Source organism: Cupressus sempervirens, chromosome 9 (genome assembly GCF_028749045.1).
Source record: "Cupressus sempervirens isolate cs-2001-9-10 chromosome 9, ASM2874904v1, whole genome shotgun sequence".
NCBI classification, from domain to species: domain Eukaryota; kingdom Viridiplantae; phylum Streptophyta; class Pinopsida; order Cupressales; family Cupressaceae; genus Cupressus; species Cupressus sempervirens.
The window spans coordinates 122280087-122301515 of record NC_143126.1 but is presented as its reverse complement, the minus strand read 5'-3'; the positions used below and the strand labels follow the sequence as shown (position 1 = coordinate 122301515).

Here is a 21429-nt window from a genome sequence, read left to right as displayed (position 1 = left end):
TAGTGTAAACATACATCATAGTCCACATGACTACTCTAACATAGGGTGCACAATTATTAGCCCCTCTCCCTTATATTTACTTAAATACAAATAAAAAAAGTCAATTATTTAAAAAAATATATAATTAAAAAAATCATTTGAATTTTCATTTTTAAATATTTAAAACGAAAAAAATTAAATGTAACTTTTGCTTAGCATTGCTCTCAATAACACACTATAATGGTTAGGTTAATATGTTGTTGTTAATCTTGCCATGAAGATGCCCCATTTAAAACCTTCCCAAATCAAAACATTTATCCCCTTAAAAAAAAGTTGCTTAACATTGAAGCATTAGTATATATGAAGAAAATAAATGAGGAAAGAAATTCCATAAAACCTAGAAAGTGTAAATGCCAAAAGGCACGTGTAGCACAAGGAAGGCTATGCAACAAAATTCTCACTTCAAACTAGAGTGGACACTTGGTTCAAAACCTTGAAATAATAATATTTATAATAATAACTTAAACCTGAAACGTCTTCTGAATTGTTCTGTCCGGCTTTCCCTTGTCCGGGAATAGGATTTAAATCCATCCCTATATTTATCTGCAAATGAATGCGGGCAACTAATCTGCGAAAAAATGGAGGACGCTTATGCAAGATCTGTGCACCAGGTGTTTATTTACTTCCTTTTGCATCTTCACTCGTGAAATCTAGCTACCATGCCAATGTTTGATTGATCGCTAGATTCTTTTTCCAGTTATCTAATCAATTAATTTGAGCTCTTTCATGTGGATATACTGGCGCCTCGGCTTTAGTTAATGCTGAATTTGTGTGTAATTAGGTTTTGGAGGCGTTTGGGGTGGACGCTGCCAAAGGCCTTACGGATTTGCAGGTAAAATTATTTAATTTTATATTTTGTAATGGAAAATAATTATTCTGTTAGAGAAACCTTTAGTGCTTTTGAATAGTGAATTTGTGCTGTCCAGTTGGTTAGAGCGTTGGAAGCGTTAAAGGTGGATTTACATTATAAGTAACTCGAGATTCTAGCCTTTATCACTCGATGGAGTTTTCAAAAAATAGTTCAACCACCGTGTGAATAAATCTTTTAGTCTTAATGTTTTGGACAATGTTTCGTGATCATCAGCAGGATGAGTGATGTATTATGGAAGCACATTTATATTCTTTTCTGGAACAACTCAATATAAATACATTAGAGCTTATGAAATAAGAAGGTTTCATTTAACGACCGCTTACTTTCTGAAAAAAAATGTCTAGATTTGTGAACTTTGCATCTTGGGAATCGAACCAGTGGCTTTTGTTCATAATCTGTTATTTATCATTACAACGAGATATTTACTAGGAAGACACATTAGAACTCCTTATATACTCATCCGAGATCTTTAATAGCAGCCATTAAACAATGATGAGATTTAGTAAAAGATAGTGCTCTTTAGTTTTTACTCAAATTCATGGCAGCTTAGCTTCGAAAAAGAGCTATAATTGCCAAATTTGAACTTATACAAATGATCCATTAGCTTTCAAATCCCGCCTTAGGATGAAATATATATTATGAATGAGCATTAGAGCTTCTCAAAAGATAATCCAATTAAGAGTTATGCTCAAAAAGTTCTTACACAAATTCAAGGCATCACATTTTTAATTATCAAGTATGCACTTATGGAAAGGGATCTAAAATCTCAAGTTAGTTTGAAGAGCTAATGTAAAAGAAATGAGACTAAGATACATTTGGGAGATTTTGTATAGTAGCAGCTGGGGTTTATGGTTTATTTAATGATCACTAAGCTTAGTTGTGTCTTGGGTCAAAGTTGACGGATTTCCATTTACAAAAGGAGTGTGAGTTTATCTTATTTTAGTTCACCTATTAGCGAGGGTAAAAAAATGACAACATCCTTCCCCTCTATTTTGATATACCTTTGACCTTGGACATAGTGCAAAGGAAGACATAAACAAATGTTGTGAAAATATAATATTTTTCTATTTTCCTACAATCAAAGAAGATTGATCTTTCTCTAGATCAGCTGTAGTCTGTAGAGTCACACCTCCACTGTAGCGACACCTCCTCGTGCACCCCTTAAACTTCCAAGTTAGAAACATATATCCTTTTAAAACTTTCGGTAAAAGGCTTTTGACATAGGTAACGTTTGCGTTTGACATCATTGTCGATCACATGTTTGCATCCCTCTGTAGTTGATTTTCTATGTGCAACTAGATTGCAATTAGTGTGTTCTAAAAGTAACTATATTTGATAAAAAATACATTAAAACAATTTTATTTGTTTATTTTTAACTTAATATTTTAAAAAAATCATAAAAATGGATGCATCAAATATTATTTTTAACTAATAAAAACAAATTATTTTTAAAAATAAAATATAGAATTGTAATTTTTTTTGATTGGTGAAATCGCTTGTGGCAGGAGCTTTGAACTAGGAAGACACAATGGGGGACCCCATCCTTGCGAACTAAGGCATTAACACCTCCTTGCCACCTATATCCTTGTCACTCCTCTCATATGTCCACTAGTGACACGTCCACCAAGAGGGCCCAATCACAATGTGAAGACCATGTGAGCCTTGCAAGGATTTGATTCTTGGTTGCACCATTTACAATGCAACCACTTAATAACTATCACACTATGTTAAATTTTATATATTAATAATTTAAATGCTAATTAAATGTTGACAAGTAGGAGATATTTTCCGCAACAAGTCATAGTGTGATATTGCTATCAGGATTCAACTGCCTAGTTTTTTTCAGTCAAACTCACTGGCCCATGTTTCATGAGTAGTGGTTCATAAGACTCCATCTCTCATGAGAATGAATGGAACACTTAGCACTCATTGCATCTAGGTGATACTCACAAAGGCAAAGCATCAAGACTTTTTGGAACGTCGCTCATCTCAATACTACTCCAGCTCAAGAGCGCTTAATCAAAAAGTTTCCTCCAAGGTTAAGCCCACTTCGCTTCTTGGGAGGCTACCCCTCCCAGTACTGCTCCAGCTCGAGCGTGTTTAGCTATGGAGTTTCCTCCAAGGTTAAGCCCGATTTGCTTAGGACTACTGCAACTCAAGTACGCTTAACCAAGGAGTCTATGGTTAAGTGTGCTTGAGCTGGATTAGTTCTGGGATGGTGACCTCCCAATAATTCTCGGTGCTTCATCTTTGTGAGCATTGCCTAGATGCAATGAGTGCTAAGTTTTCCATTTATTCTCATGAGAGATGGACCCTTTTGAACCACTACTAATGAAACATGGGTCAATGGGTTTGACCCCCTAAAAGCTACATAGTTGAAAATCCTGATAGCAATAGCCAGTTTTTTGATTTGGATCTATACTAGAAGAGCCAACATTGAAAAGAGCTTAAACATGTCTTAGGGTTGCTGGGTCTTGTAGGTTTCATTTAAACCTTTCATTTCATTTCACAAGGTTAAAACTTTAGAAACTCTCTTATTTGCATTCAAATCTACTCAATAAATTTCAATAATGTGCCAATGACATCATTCGACATAATAAAATGCCTTTTTTGGCGAAATAAGATTATTGTTCTTTGGATATATTTTAACTTCTGTTTTGTGTCAATTGCCTTAAGTTGGTTAAATAATCTTGTCAGATTGAATGAGTAATTAAGGGTCAAGTCATGTATTTTTTCCATAGTATTCTGATTAGTCCATTTAGAACTAGGATAAAAGTAGTGAAGCTACACATAAATAGTCAAAATTTGTAGAGCTTCAATTTCTATGTTTTCTTGTAGAAACTAGTCCATAATGGATTAATATTAATGATGTTTCAGCTAACATACTTGTTACTTTGGACAGGTTGCTGAGCATGCAAGGATTTATGGCAAAAATGGTATGCATTTTGTACATATGCTCATTATTTTGTTGCTAAAGTTACCCAAGACTAGGTAACGCTAAACCTTGAAAAGTTGTTGAGATGATACCAAATCTTGTCACTAATCAAAAAAGGAAAATATGCACATGATACAAATTTCTAAATCAAATTAAAGCATTTGTTCTTTCATTGGTAAACTCAACTTCTTGCTAAAGCTTTAAGCATGTTTTAAATCTTAGAGTGTAGTGTTAGCGATAATTTTTTCAACTATAATTTATAATAAAATTTGTCTTGTTAGCAGAAGGCAATGTAATGACAATTAAGTTCTTGGGTAGTTTTATGGAAGTGACGTTTGGCACTCTTGGTCAACCTCTGAGTGCTTTATATTTTGGGTTGGCGTTGGGGACAAGGATTATCATTGTATAGACATTACATGGAAATAAAAGTTATATTTTTGTGCAAATCTCATGCGTCATGTGTTTTCTTTGAATTGCCATGACTATGTGTTTTGTTCATATTTCTGTTTACTTTGAGTATTAAATGTATATGTCGTAGTAAGTAAACGTCTTGGTGTCATTGCATATTTGACAGACAAACAATGGTCGGGATGGCAAAACAATGGGTTGCTCATTCAAGCAATAAGTGTTAGTATCTGACAGTGACAGTGAGGACAAGGAGGAAACTCGAGAGGATCAATTGACATAAGACTTGTTGCACATGTGGGAAGTGCCAATCGATCAATACATGGAGAGGGAAGCTTGGGAGAGATCGGGCCTTGAAGGCACGATATGTGACAAAATTACATTGCGAGCTATGGTCTACGTTATTCTCTAAAGTATTTCTAGATTGTTGGTTCATAATCTAATTGAAGTGTAAGAACAACGATAGGAAAGGCAAAAGTAGCATCATCAACAAGAAATACAACAACAATTTGACAAAAGGTATCAAAGGGAGGAGGAAGAGCGTAACACAAACAAACGCCATACCTTTGGCAATTCTACCAATTATTACTCCTTTAGCCAAACAAAGACAAATGAAGATGCACTTGGAGAGAGAGAGAAGAAAGAGAAGGAGAAACATTGGTGAGAAGATCTCTCTGAATCAGGGAGTAGAGTGAAAGGTGACGACAGTTGTCGAATCTCAACGTCCACCACGAAGTAAAAGTCGAAGTCTTAGCCGAAGTTGGAGTGAGAGAGGTGGGAGCCATCCAATGAGATAGACCTAACACAATGTACTCGACATGAGTGGGAGGAGATTGCCAGAAACCTACCACTTCCTGACAAGGTAGGAGAGGATCTTGCGGACCAGGCAAATAATCCATTCGTACAATCAGTGACATATGAGGACTAGAGTTTGATTCCACAGAAAGTGGCTCGTTAGTGCACTCTACATGTGATGAAGACAATGAAGAGAGAAACCTCCTTTTAGTGCACTCCGCATGTGATGAAGACAACGAAGAGAGAAACCTCAAGAGTGAGGCAGCCAATTTTTTTGAGAATACCCTAGTGGGCATTGAGAACTTATTCATATCAAAGGAATCAACAATAAGAGGGACATGGTGTTGATTTTAGGTGCTCATTTACCTTGAGCAATGATTTGACCTCCCTGCCACAGACAATCCCAAGTTGTCTCCCCTCGAGCACCGCATCTGCTTGACAAAGCAGGTCGTATATTTCCATCCTTAGCGGCCTCAAATAGAGGAAGATTGATCTTCTTTTATACCAAACAATTAGGACCCAAGGAGGGATTATTATTTTTATTCCATCCTTAGCTGCCTCAAATGATGTAGTTATTATAATATAAGATAATAACACTGGCCCAGAAATATATAATAAATATTATATTATTATATAATATTATGATAAATATATTTAAAAATAATTAACACAATATAATTACATCCATTCACAGAATATAATAATTATATTATCGATATAATAATTATATTATTATTAAGCAAAAATAATAATAATTATAATATAATCTGATTATCAAATAATATAATTACACTAGCTTGCAATATAATAATTATATTGCCGATATAATTATTATATTATCAGTTGCAATGACCAATATAATTATTGCACCATAATAATTATATTATCACTTATCGTAAACATTATTATATCTGATTCGGCCAAGAAGGGACCTGACTTAGCTGCAAAAATCAACACTACCTCTTAGCTAGGGTGGATTTCTTCTGAACAACCAATTCACATGGTGTCAACCATCACAATTTCTATACCGTCATGGCTTACTACCATTAAAGTAGATCTAATAAACCACAAGTGCTAACATGATGATCACTAGAGCTTGTCTAGTTGAATAAGCACAACCATGCAATGACATCCACCTTACCTATTCAAAGTGATCTTGCACCTCAGACTTCTCCCTCTCAGAGAAGAATTCATAGAGTACCTAAAGATTACCTAAATGCTAAGACTCCCTCTTAGCTGAGCCTCCCTCTCAATCTGATCTCACAACCTTTTGACCTCCTCATTCAAGCTTGAATAGTCAGACTCCCTCTAAATGGAGTCCCTCTCTTGACAGGGACAACATTCTCACAACATATGCTAGAATCTGATCTAGCTAATTTCAACACTCCCTCTTAGCTAGGGAGGATTCAAAAGATACACATCGTCACCATGATGCTCTCGGAAGGTGATCAAGAACGTCATGGACTCTTTCCATGATATCCATCTTGCATACTCGCAGAGGATGGACCTACCTTGCATTGCCCACAGAGGGTAGGAGGGATCTTGCACCACAGATCTTCTCCCAAAGAAGACTACAGCACCACTTTGCATTGCCCGATAGAGGGTGGAAGAGGTCTTACACCTCAAAGCTTCTCTCAGAGAAGAACATAACACCACCTTGCATTGCCTGCAAAGGATTGAAGAGGTCTTACTCCTCAAATCTGAAGAAAGCACTACCACCTTGCATTGCTCATATAAGTGTATCATACAGTCTGAACAATCTCTCATCTTTCCATTGCATCATGCGACCAATAGAGATTAAAAGTCAGACTATAAAAAAGATCAGTGCAAAAAGCATACACTACCAAAAATTCATACTCATTGAACACGTCTCTTATTACAGAAATGCTCCCTGGTAAGAGGAGTCCAAAGTTCAGAAATATACACGTGTAACTTATCATCACCAAAAATTAGAGATCCCCATGACTGATCATAGAGTACAACCACACATTTTGGAACATGAGTATTTGTAGCTGAATGGTGATGGAGACCAGATAATAAGGATTGAATCTGCTGAGCTTTACACACATGAACAAAGCATGATATTTCCAGCTTCACATGCGAACAAAAGTATCACTTTGTAGATGAAAACTTTTGACTGTGATCACACAGTTTGATGATAACTGAATCCCCTGCAATTCTCTGAGAATTATAAATCCATCTGAAAATATTCAAACTGCAGAAGCTCAACATCATTGGAAATCTTAGACACATCTGGTACTCCATCCTAAAGTGTAGCAAATGTAATCATTTCCAAATTTCCTCTACTATATACATGCTGCTCAAGCTCCATGACACCAGATGCTAACACATAGTCTGCAGTTCCACTGTCAAACTGCCTGCCATCAACTCTGCATTCTTTGCCAAGCTTCTCTACATGTCCTTAGAATCGACAAAATACCTCTCTCCTTCATTGGTTCTTGTAGCAGCCTCTTCACAGATGCCGCATTTATTACTATATACAACATCAAGTCACAACATCCACAAAAGAATGCATGGCAAGATCAATGTGCACAGCACACAGATTCCTTTGTCTCTGAGGGTAAAACTGAGGCTGGGTTTGTATAAATGTGTAGCGCCCTCCTGTAATGAACCTTCAGCCAAGAGCACTAAACACACAGGGATGATGAAAACTGTTCTCATAACTAACAGCTCATAGACCTTCACAAGCTGCATCAATGCTCTCAAACAGGTTTTGTGTACTTCCAATCCTTGATTGTTCAGTGATAGGCAGTTGATTAAAATAGGGCACAAGTATAAACTCAATGGCAATAACTGGATTACAGAAAAATATATTTTGGTGAGGATGAACTCAGAGGCATTATACAGAAGATATCCTTAGAACCTATTTTATTTGAATAGCTTGGGAGTACTCACAGCAACACAGAAATATATTTAGATCATTAATATCACCATAGCTTTGCCCTCCAACAGAACTTTGAACTAGAGTTGTCAACGCTAAAAAAATCCTTGCATCAGTTTGAAAATGGCTATAGCAATCAGAAAAACACAACGGCATTAGTTATCTGTTCAAATGATATTAGCAACTTCAGTACTCTTTATACATCCTATGCAATGTCTCTGATAAATCTGTTCAAAGGCAACCCACTGTGAGGTAATTCTAGCACTGAAGATAACTGTCAACATTGTAAGACTTGTCTTTGAACTGTGGTCAGTTATCAAACAGAAATCTGAAATACAAACGAAGATGAGACTTTACAACTCAGTTTTGTTTTGTCTTCTTCTGAATTTGTCCTTTTCTGATTTTGTCTTGATTGAAACCTAGATCTGCAATTCTCCTAAGTGATGTTTTAATTTTCTTTCACAGTTCAGTTTTGTCTTTTCCCCCTCAAAGCCACGTCCTCCTTAACTCTTAGTGATTACCAATCTTTGTCTAATCCTTACGTGGCACTACCAAACCAATCTATTTTGTCTTATTTAGAACTTACTTAAATATGCAACCAGTTATCGAGGATAATGCCATGATAAAATAAATTTCATACTCGATTGTTACGACAAAATGTAAGTTTCTCAACTCTTCAATTTCAAAGCCATGATATATTTTCCCATATGCTAATATGTATATCTTCCTTAATAGTCTATTTGAAGACTTACACAATTTATATTGACTCAGAGATAACAAGGTTCAGGGTAGCAATGCTCTCCGAATGGAATAATTAATCCCTTCCACTCTTGCGTCACATTCATGGAAGGAACATTGTTTTGAAGAAGTCAATGCCATTCAGGATACAACCAGTTTAAAGATTACACCTCAGCACTAGATCTGGCTCTCCATACTTCATAGTGACTATCAAAGCATTGCCACAGTCAGATCCACAAAATATTCTTCTGTAAACACTCTTACACACAGATCTCTGCAATGGATCCATGGGCATGTGAAACATTACGCCTCAAGGATTGTAACCATATCTCTGATACCATGTTGATTTTAGGTGCTCGCTTACCACGGGCAGTGATTTGACCTCCCCGCCACAACCAATCTCAAATTGTCTCCCCCCGAGCACTGCATCTGCTTGACAAAGCAGATCGTATATTTCCATCCTGAGCTGCCTCAAATAGAGGAAGATTGATCTCCTTTTATACCAAACAATTAGGACCCAAGGAGGGATTATTATTATTATTCTATCCTTAGCTGCCTCAAATAATATAATCATTATTTTATAACAAAAATTTAATAATTATAATATAATATAATAACACTGACCCAAAAACATATAACAATTATTATATTATTAAATAATAATATAATAATTGTTATATGTTTTTGGGTCAGTGTTATTATATTATAATATAATAAATATATTATAAATTAATTAACACATAATATAATTACATGCATTCACAATAATATAATAATTATAATAATATAATCATATTATCAAAAATAATATAATAATAATTATATTGCCGATATAATTATTATATTATCAATCGCAATGACCAAAATAATTATTGTACCATAATAATTATATTATCACTTATCACAACCATTATTATATTTGAGTCAACCAAGAAGGGATCCGACCTAGCTACAAAAATCAACAAATGGGTGAAGACTTTGAGGAGAGGGAGTACAAACATGAGGGAGGTGATCAAGGTGCGGGCAACAAAGTTGGACGTGTAGAAGACTTGCGTGTGGTCGAGAATGCAAGTGAGGCACAAGAATATGGCCAAGAAAGAGACTCCGTTCTGGTCTGATACACATGGTGCCTTCTGACAAGAACAATGGTAAACACCTTGGAGAAGCAAAGGCTCCCCAAATTCATAGAGGATGGATTAGAGGATGATGTAGAGGAAAGACTACATCAATCAAACGTTCATGTTACACTTAAATACATTGAAGGTGCATTACATTTTACGACACTTGGATAACTTTCTTTGGCGTATTGACATGTGTTATCCAAAACTCATCAAGGGTGTACAATATTGGCTTGATCATAGCTTCGGGCAATGAATATTGATGGCATATAAATAATCATTACATCAAATAATTCAACAATACATTATTTTGTCAAACCCTTATTTCACCAAGGGTCATGGCAACATTCACTATGAAAAGACACAGAAAACCTCCATATCTTGTACAAATGGGAATATAATAAAAATTACTCTTGAGGAACCGTGGGCAGAAGTTTAAAGAGGACTCTCCCCAAGTTTGAGTCTTTTTGGACAATGCAATACAATAGGTATTGTTTTTATAATGCTTGCTGGAAGCCCTAGTTATATCACAGACCTGCCCTCACCAAAAATGTCATAACCCATTCAAAACCTAATGAAACTTGATCAAATAAAAATAAAATGAAACTAGACTCATTTCTTCTTGTTTTCCTATTGGTTTCATGTCCTTAGTGTATATTACAAGACCATACCATTTGTTTCTTTCGGACCGTTCATAGGAAAAAACAATCATTCAGGACAACAAGTACAAAAAATCTCATAACTTTCACAAAAGTTAATGAAATTTGATAAGATCAATTGCAAATGAAAGTAGACTCCCATCATTAACTTCTCCAAACAGTTTCAGATCTTTAGATGAAATATAAAATCCATACAAACCAAAAGAACAGTCTACAACGTTAAAAAAAGCTCAGAAATAATACACAAAAAACAAGGGTCTCTTCTTCCTCACTAATTCCAGCCCCCAAATTCGAGTTGGCACAATATATTTATCATAATTAAACCATTTCTAACTTCCCAACTAACTAGGAACTCCTTTGTTAACACTAATGACAATGTTTTCAAGTTTTGACAACACGTTGACAACTTTTACTTGACAACTTTTGCAACATTTTATGTCTTCTAACAACTTGGCATGAAAACATTCCAAAATGGATCAAAATGATCCCAAATAGTATTAAATGGCTTTATTAGACCCAAACACACCCAAAACAACCCAAAGACCAAAAAATATCACATTCATACCACAATGCTTCTGCATCATACTCCCACAAAAAAGTAATTTGAGTTCCATTTCAAATATGAATCTTCTAACTTGTCTTCTAGTTCCTTTGCTTTTGCTTTTGTGTTCTTTTTTCTTGATCTCAAGTATATTTGTTTCAACTAATTCACTTGTGCTTTTTGGTCCACCAAAATGCTTCTTGAGAAAAGGCCAATTTGGCACTATATACGCATAGTTTGCTGCCTGTCTCCTTATTCTAACTTTGACTCTGACTTCCACTGGAGTTTCATATTCTCTTTTGTCTACTTTGTTTTTGTGAACTGCTCAGGAAGCAAATATATGAAAGAAATCATATTCTTCTTCATATTTCACTTATTCATCCACCTCATTGTTTTTTATACATTCTTGTCTCTTTCTTATTCTCCAAAACCTTTTGCTTTACCTCAGCCTCACTCAACTGTAGTTTTGAAATGCTCATCCATTCTTTTGTTCTGCTTGACATCAACATTTTCAACTGTTGATTCTTCTCTTAAGAGCCATGGTACCTCCTTACCCTCCATAACTATCTTCTCTCCTTGGACTATCCTCGAGTCCTCTAGAACTTGTGTTGTCACTTCCTCTTTCCGAACATCATCCGCTTCAACATCAATGTCGCTATTACTCTCATTAGTTTGAACAAATTCGAAAGAAATTTCTTCCACTTCTTTTTCAATTGTTTTTTTAAACAACATGGTATATTCAAAATTTGTTACCTGAACCATTACCTTATTTGTCTTCATTTTGTACTGTTATATATTTGTCTTCTCACTTAACAAGAAGTTTTTAATTCCTATGCTCTCATCCTTCAAGGCTGCTAATGCATATTTCTTTGCATCGTTTTCCAACTCACATTTGTTGTTTTTGGTGTTATGCTTCACTGTCCTGCTATAATGCCACAACCTTCCAATCACAAGGTGACATACAACCAAATGTATAAGATCACAAACTATTTCATCTTCATAAGGGCCTAGTGAAACTCAACTTTGCATTGCTCACTCATAGTTACCTGAGTATTTGCCTGAAGCCAAGTTACTAAATAGGGTGCGGGGTGTGGTATTCTTTCCAAATTCAATTTATCTACCATATATTCAGAAACAATATTATCCATGTGAGCAATATCTGAAATCACAACTTGACAGCTTTTACCTTTGGACTTGTAGGTAGTCTGAAATAATCTTTGCTTTGCCAACTTTCTTTCTTTCTTGGCTGCCATTTCTTCCTCCTGTAGCTTCTTTGTCATTTCTTCATATTATAACCTCTTTGCCACTATGATCAATCTATTGAATATTGCCGATACCATTTGCCCATCTTTCTTCTTATTAAGAGCCATCCTTTAAGAACATAGACTTTCAAAACTTCTCTTACCCAGATATTTGGGCTTTGATACCAATTTGATGCAAAGCAAGGGTAGAAATGATCTAAATATCTCAAACAACTACTAGATTGAACCTTAGAGTCATCCCACAATAGACTGACTTCATAAATTACTCTTATTCCTTGTAACCCTCCAAATAGGTCTGCTCACTTTTGGAGCAGACTTGATAATCAAAATGTACACATGGTTTTAGATATCCTTTTGGCTCTTACAACACATACTCGAAAATGAGATGGGGTTTCTTTGAAAGATTGTGTCAAATTTGACTGTCCCGTTTGGAATTAGGCCTAATTTGGATGTAGGCTTTATGTGCAACGTTGGTTTCTTGTCTTCAAAGAGTACAAGTAGGTATTAAGCGATGTCTTGGTCTAGGCATGGTTCATAGTACATACACTACCTTCAACATATTTTAAGGGTTTACAAATATTCATTTCACAAGGCAACACATAATCAACTGTTTTTTTTAATGACCCTTGCTGTTTAGGCCAAGATTGCCCTTAAAGGGAATTAGACAGATGTCAATAACTTGATTCAACTCTTGCAGTAATAGGCCATTCAAGGACTTTCTGCCACACCAATAAACTCTCATATCAACTATACCAATGATCTTTACATATAAAACGAGAAATTCATTCAAACCCTCATTAAATCAAATTTTCAAACTGCCCTGCTGTAATCTGAAAATAACAGTCCTTAATAACTTTCATAAATCAAATAGTTAGGACCTCTCCTTTGGAGGAATTGAAGATGATATTATAACTTCACTTTTCACCAATTCTCAGCATTTTTCACAATACAAATAAGGAGAATTGAATTTTTTATCAAACTGGAAACCCTAGTTTTTGAATAGATCTACACTCACTCAAAATAGCAGAACTTATTCAAAACTCAAAAAATTTGCTCAAACCAAAAGCATATTAGACTAGATTTATTTCTTCGATTTCTCTTATTGGTTTCAGACCCATAATGTACTGTACATTTCCATACCAAGCATGACAGCTAAGTCACAGGATTCCTCGAATTTCATCCATGAGATTTGGATTTCAGTGAATTTTTACTCTTCCTGAACTTCATCTGAATTTTATGATATTTAATATAGTACTGTTATTTAATATGATAGTATTTGATTTTAAACTGATATTGAGTTATTTTGTTAAATTATTTAGCAATGTTAAACTATTTTGACAATTTTGTGAATATATTACTAATATTTAAAAATACATACATATATATAACTAAAATTTAATGTCGATTTTTTTTTTTCTGAAGTTTTACCCTTGCCGAATTTCATTCAAATTTTATGATCGACGAACTCAAATTCGGATATGAACCTTGTGACATAGTATGACAGTAAGGAAACTACACATAAAATTGCTAAAAAATGAATTCAAACTTTCATCCCAAACTTCAATAACCCTTTTGGTCATGATTACAAGGCATTGTTATTGTATTACAATCAATTTTGAACATCTAGTCACTACAAACCAACTATTTAACAACCTTTTTAAAAGCTGTAATGACAATGTAAAAAATTGTCATGTAACTTTGACAACAAAGTAGTAAGTTTTACGTCTTTTACCCTATTGGTATAAAACTCCACAAAATGATCCCAAATGACTATTTTATGCTCCAAAATTACCTTCCCATCAAACCTTACAAAATAGACAGAACTTCAAATTTTGACCCTTAGAGGCATGTTGGGCCCCTAAATGCTCTTGCACCAGAGGGCCCTGTGCCCCATTGTAAGACTTGTATGACATTATAGGAGGCCAATGGTGAAGGTGACCATGAATATTGGTTAAAGGCATTTCCGACCACATAATGGTGAATTGCCATCGATTAGTACACAAACCTACCAAGAGGGTGCAAAACAACTTGAAAAAATTCGAATAGGGCATTGTGTGAAGAATTCAAATTGTAAAGAGATGACAACGGAATAGTGGAAAAAATCTATAATACAAAGCAAGGGAATAATGAGAACATATAGGATTATAATTGTAGGCTTAGAGGGTTGCTTGGCAAGTTGGAGAACCAACTTTATGATGGGCTGAAAAAGAGATGATTCATTGAATGGTTGACCCCTCTACTGCGGAAAAAATGAAGATGGTGCCCCCATTCTTGTATGCCGATGCCTATAATCAGGCAATAGACATCGAGGGTGAAAACATAACGTCCTGAGGGAAAATAAGACTAACGATGATGGTAGTATAGATGAAAGCAATGATAGAGAGTATAAGACCATATAAGTCTTCCAAAGAGATATGATAGACATGATGGAGTTTAGGGTAGTAGAAGAAAGTACAAGGGATGGTAAGGAGTTGTGGTGCACAAGCTACAAAGTCGAAGGTCACACAAAGGCTAACTACCCAAAGAGATACTTTTGTGACATCTGTCAAGTACCGAGACATTCCATCAAGGAATGCATGTACAACTTGAAGACCAAGTTCGCACAAGTGCTCTTTGCTCAAAGGGAGCAAGCAACTCCACCAACCACTCCACTATGGCCGCCTACAAATTCCAATGCCTCGCTAGTGGATACTGCAACAACTAGCGATGGAAAAACAATAACAATCATATGCTCAAAATTACTATGTATTATAATGAGAAGGGTTGACCCATGATCCAATTCCGGAGGTGCAACAAGTGGGGTCACTTTATGTGGGGATTTTAGAGTGGGTGGACTATAGAACAATGGAAGTTGGCTGTGCAAGTAGTGTGGTATGGGGAACCGTGGGTACACAAATTGCTCGAAATAGATGGGAGTAAATATGGTGGACATAAAAAGCTCTAATGTGGCGGTGGTGGCAATCCCCAGACTTCAAACCAATAAAGGAGCATACTCTAACACTTGTATGGAGAAGGAAAGCTCTTCGAGAAGTCAAGGCCGACATTGAACAAGCAATGGAGGAAAGAAGAACCCTGCATGATACTTACCAATATTCTCTTGTGGTTAGATTACAAAAAAGCTATCATGAGATTAATGTTGCAATCTACCATACCTGTATGATCAAACCTTCTAGAGACTATTGACTAACGTAGTTGGTACTGACACAATTAACTAGGACCATGGCAAGTCAATGAAGGAACAAAAAAATAGTATCATCATGATGCAGGAGCATCTTGCATGGGAAAATTATTGAAATTTTTTTTTTTGAAAAAATAAAAAAATAAAAAAAATTCTAGAGGAGAGAGAAAAGTGACGAAAATTAGAGGAGAAATAATAAAAAAATAAAATAAATGAAAAAAAAGGAGAAAAAGAGAAATTTGTATTTTCGAGGTGCATAGGTGGCATAATAGAAAAAATAAAATAAAAATGGTTGTCATTCCATTTATCGAGGTGTGTGGGTAGAATTCTAGAAAGTTATGAATATTGTAGAAAGTTGTGGATATTGTAGAAGGTTATGGAAGTTGTAGAAGGTTGTGGAGGAATTCTAGAAGGTTATGGATAAGTCATGTATTGGGTGGTAAGTACCTATTTAAGCAAGGCATATGAGCATTTCTAATCAAGCTCAAGGAGTAGCTTGAGAAGTGGAAGCTCAAGGAGAAGCTTGAGAAGGAGAAGCTCGGGAAGTAGAAGCTTTGGAAGGAAAGCTTGGAAAGGTGAAAGTTGTGGAAGGTGAAGCTTGGAAAGCTTGAAAGGCTTCAAGGTGTGAAAGAGAAGGAGGAAGTGAAGAGTGAGTTTTCCTGAGTCTGTGGACAGAGCGCCGAATGTGAGGCAGTTTACAGCAGGATTATGGTGGAGTTGTGAGTGTAGACAAAGCGCCGAATGTGAGGCAGTTTACACTTGGATCTTAGATTAGGGTTGGAGAAGAGCTAGTGACTGCGGTTTAGAAACAAGGAGGTTGCTTGGTGGCTTGCGAGCACAAGTTGAGATCTCAGAGGTTTCTACCAGAGTGTAGATCTGGACTAGCTTGGGTTTGGATTGGATCTTGAGAGATCTTGCAAAAATGTTATTGTAATTACTATTGGATTTTCAAGTATAATAAAATTGTCTTCATATTGTTGCATTCTTGGTTGTGAGTTGGTAAGGCTGGTGTGGCCCTACATTAGTGGTATTAGAGCGTACCTACATTACATCATCAACCCAATGCTGCTGGCATCATGTTTTGGGAGGAGGCCTATTGTGGTCGAGATGGAGATAATGGGACGAAAGCAAACAAATACCATTGTGGATGGGGGTTTTGGTGTGAATGTGTTATCAGAGGAGACATGGAAGGCCCTTGCCTAGCCAACACTCTAAGCCTAGCCAACACTCTAACCACCAATTTGGTGTCAACTAGCATGACATTAAACCAATTAGCACACTTATGGCATGAAGGTAATCATTGACACTCAACACTTCTTGGACTTCATCGTCATCCCATTGGAAAAGAAAGCATATCGGCGCTCCTTAGTAAAGGCTGGTTGATCACGGCAAGAGCAAACCATAATTGGAAGAAGAATGTGCTCTCTATTGAAAGTGACAAAAGGAAGTATGCCATCAACTTGTGGAGTGAGACAATCAGTTGGGAGCTGGCATCAAACTTAGAGGTGGAGAATTTAACATGGAAGGATGGGGGATAGAACTCAATGACGAGGAGATATTGGAACTTGGAAATTGCTCAAAAGATGAAACAAGTTCTCTCATTGAGTTGGCATGGAAATTACTCAGAAGATGAAACAAGTTCAGAACATGTAGCAAAAATGAAAGCCAATGACTTTTATCATTCATCATTTATGCAGTACACTTTATTTTTTGTAGAAAATGGCAAACAAACAAATCTCTATAAAATTTAAACCATTACATGAATGGCAAATAATTGAGATGGGATTTCATATTTTCAACTTAATTTTTATGATGCATTAGAGTGGTTTATAAAGGCTTTATTTTCTCATAAATTCCTCAAATTACTTACAGGATAGTAACTCTCAAAACAACTAGCTATTTTTTTATTTACTAACTATTAACTAACATTATTTTATTATATTTACTGTAGTCTAAACTATATATAAAAATGTAATACTCTAATGTGCCTCCACTATTGCATCAATCCAAACAAATGATGAAACATTGCAAAGATTGAGCACAACAGCCGTTTTGAAAACTTTGATAAAAATCTTCTACCACGTGTTGTTCTACCAAGAATCACCAAACTGAAGCCATCAACAGATCTGCTGATTGTCAAACTAGCAAATCCTCTTTGCCATTCAAGAGAAGAAAACTATTACGGAAGTAATTGGAAAAATACTTATTAATAGAGACTGAAAGGTCATTATATACAGAAGAATAAAACGATTATATACAAAAGAATAAAACGATGTTTCCTTAGGAAACGATCGTAAAGAATAGAAACATTCTATTCTAATAGAGAGCTAAAAAATGGAAGCAAACTAAAGCTAACTAGATATTTACAATAGATAGCCATTAACTAATAATAGACAATTATCTATTATTGTAATACCCTCCCTTAATGGTTAATCGATGTAGAACACCAAGCTGTCCTTTGAATTTGACAAACTTATTAGGACCAAGAGGCTTGGTGAGAATGTTTGTAGTTTGATCTATGGTTGGAACATACTGCAAATCTATGGTCTGTCTTCAACCAGTTGTCGTATGTAATGATAGTGAACATCCACATGCTTGGTTTATTCATGGAAGACTGAATTTCGTGTTAACTTGATAATGCCTTCGTTATCAACAAATGGAGTAGTCGGTTGTGCTGGTGACATCTGCATATCTCCAAGCATCCGATGAAGCCAAATAACTTCACATCTTGCCTTAATAGTCCCTCTGTATTTGGCCTCTATAGAGGTGAGAGAAATTGCCTGCTGTTTCTTACTGGTCAATGTGACTGCACTGGATCTCGAACTGAACACATATCTAGAAGTTGACTTTTTATCATCAATAGAGCCTACCCAATCTGAATCTGTGAACCCACTGAGTTTAGGATTAGAGCTTTGAGAGTACAGAAGTCCATATTTTGAAGCGCCCTTCACATAACGAAGCACATGCTTTGCTGCCATCCAGTGATCAACCTTAGGAGCTGTCATAAAGCGTAAAATATAGCTAACTGCGAAGTTGATATCAGGCCTAGTAGCAGAGAGGTAGATGAGGCTGCCTACTAGTTCCCTGTATGTAGTATCATCAACGGAAGGAGAATCAGACTTTGCGGATAACTTGAGACCTTTCTCCATAGATGTAGATGCAAGCTTGCAGTCCTGCATATTGAATTTTTCTAATAGGGCCCTGTCATATTTGGACTAAGAGATGACTATACCAGAAGGCGTTTGCCAAATTTCAACACCTAGGCAATAATGCATGAGTTCAAGGTTAGTCATATCAAAAGATTGGCATAAATTCTATTTGATTCTCTGAATCAAAGATGCTGAACTGCTAGTGATGATCAAATCATCCACATAAATAAGCAGAAGGATGATGTCACTGTTAGTAGTTTTGATGTATAGATTTGAGTCTAAATAACTCCTCTTGAAGCCTTGATCATTGAGGTACTTATCAATTTTTATGTGCCATGCTCGAGGGACTTACTTCAAGCAATAGAGGGCTTTTACCAATCTGAGAAACTGATGGTCTTTACCAGCAATCTTGAAACCAGGAGGCTGCATCATGTAGACCTCTTCATGGAGCTCATTATTTAGGAAAGCACTCGACGTCCATTTGATGGACCTTCCAGCTAAACTGTGTTGCCATGGCTAGGACTAATCTGATGGTGCTCATCTTTGCAGTAGGAGCAAAGGTCTCCTTATAATCAATGCCCTGACGTTGAGAAAAGCTCTTTGCCACTAAACGAGCTTTGTACTTGTCCAAAGTACCATCTGATTTGTATTTGATTTTGTAAACCCATTTGTAGCCAATGGGTTTCTTCCCTAGTGGAAGATCAGAAAGGACCCAGGTGTTGTTCTTTAGTAGGCTCTGGTGTTTAGAGGTCATGGCCTGTTCCCATTTTGGAATTCCTTTAGCCTCGGAATATGTTTGAGATTCAAACACACTGTGAATGTTGGCCATGAGAGCAAAGTTAACAAAATCTATAGTTTTGTTCTTTTTCCGAGCAGTTCTCCCATCAAAGAGCTCATCATCATGAAAATCAGCAAGCGTCTTAGCCCACCACTTAGGCTGGATAGGGGAATGATCAACATGAGTATCAGTGGATGTTTGATCAGCAGGTTCTTCATCAAAAGAATCTGGATCAAATTCAAGTTAAGCATCTACAAAATGAGGTGATCCTGTTGGAGAAGCCGAAGGTGTCTGTACAGGTATCACTGGTATAATTGGAGCTGCAGGAGCTATTGGAGCCCTCTAAAAGATCCCTGATGGATCTCTTCTGCTAATCTGTTGTAAATTTATATTTTTAAATTTGTTTTCCATGTTTATTAAAATTTTCTTGCAGAACTAGATAGAAGTTGCAGAAGGGTTTGATTGTATTGTATTTTTGATGATTTTCAATAAGTAATAACAAAAGTACAATAACATGAACCAGTTCTGAAAATGTATTCCGAATATATTTAAAACAAAGTCGCTTCAAGTAGCTTTTCCTGAATATACGCCTAATAAGTAACCTAATGAAGATTTATAATCATATCCAGATGAATACAACCAAGGACAAAGCCAACCTGAAGGCGTGAATGAGAAATATGAGCCCAGAAAGAAGTTACGGCCAGATTCCAGCTCTTCAAGTGCTGCACGTGGGAAAGAATATGGTTGCTAGGCGTGGCCGTACAGCTGCAACGTGTCCACACGTGGATAAAATGTCCAAATCACAGCTAAAACTTTGACTCAATATTGCGTTCCCCTGAAGAAACAATGCACAATCTCCAAGATGCTTCTAATTGCTAAGAATCGAAACCACTGTTTTGGGGGCTATGTCCTAAACAGGCAAAGCAAGAGGGTTTGGCATCCCAAATGCTGAACGCTCAATCAGAGCCCAAAACCCAAATCCAAAATGTAATATGTCAATAATACCTTCGAACTTTGTCTTCATCTCCTTATAACCCACCAAACTTAGCTCAAACCCTAAAAGTGTCTCCATGTGGCGTTGGGTTATGAAATAATATATTTCTCATTTTTAAAGTGTTCAAGTATCCAGAAAATGACCTTTTTCCCAATAGAAAGAAATCCGTTCACCGAAATGCTCTAAGTCAAAAGAGAAATATTTAGAAAAGTTCAAGACCTTTCCAACGAGCTATTACACCAAGGGATAAGCAATTTAGATGAGGCCAAAAACCCCTTATTACTCCAAAATGGCTATAACGTAGCCTTATTTAATTATTAAACACTAACTTAGGAAATATCAAAAATATAACCCAAATAGCCACAAAATGTCTAACTGACATCACAAACCATAAAATCATCCTGTCACTTGTCTATGATTGAAGTCGGAAATCAAGGATCCATTGGCAGTCTCATCCCTAAAATCTAGGGATGCTCTTAAAATTTAGGGATGCTCTTAAAATTTAGGAAACAAGCTCTATCCCTCTGAAACTGAACCCAAAGAGTGATCTCATGGAGACCCAACCCTGGGCAAGATCATACCTCCTAAAAAGTAGGAACTGCCTCCTAAAAACAAGGAACGTCTCCCAACTGATCAATAATTGCCAGATGATCAAGTCCCCAACACTGAATAACCATACTGGGTCTCTATCCAACCCTGTCAGTCTACAAGACCCCATAATAAGCTGACTCACATGTCTTTGCTAGACTGAGCTAAAAGAGGGGACATGACAGTCCTCCCCTCTTGGAGATGCTTGCCCACAAGCAATGAACAAACTCCTGTTGTACCACTCTGATATACACTTCTGGGTGTGTGAAATGAAGCAACACATCAAGGATCGCCCAATCAAATGCACTTCATAGGATAATACCAGGATCCCACACTGGATGAGAGTGTTCCCACAACCAAGGTGGTAGCATACTGGAATCCCTGTAAGACAAGGCGTCAAACTAAACAACACTTGGATTCCAACACCATCTAAACCAGCACCCATCCATCAGGTATAAACAGGAATAACTAGAAACC

The 21429-nt window shown here is 36.3% G+C and overlaps 1 protein-coding gene across 4 annotated transcripts in view; it reads left to right on the top strand.

The window, feature by feature from the left end:
• The first annotated feature begins 424 nt into the window (after window positions 1–424).
• The window catches only part of ECA3 (endoplasmic reticulum-type calcium-transporting ATPase 3), a 344449-nt gene continuing 323444 nt past the window's right edge, over window positions 425–21429 (top strand). The window contains exons 1-3 of one of the 4 annotated variants that reach the window (XR_016355913.1): window positions 425–650; window positions 821–871; window positions 3813–3846. Coding sequence is in view for 1 of the 4 variants with exons in the window: in XM_089799217.1 (XP_089655343.1) it covers window positions 618–650; window positions 821–871; window positions 3813–3846 (118 nt within the window). In the remaining 3 variants the exon portion in view is untranslated. The remainder of the gene's footprint in view (window positions 651–820; window positions 872–3812; window positions 3847–21429) is intronic. The other 3 variants (XM_089799217.1, XR_016355911.1, XR_016355912.1) reach the window with 3 other exon arrangements.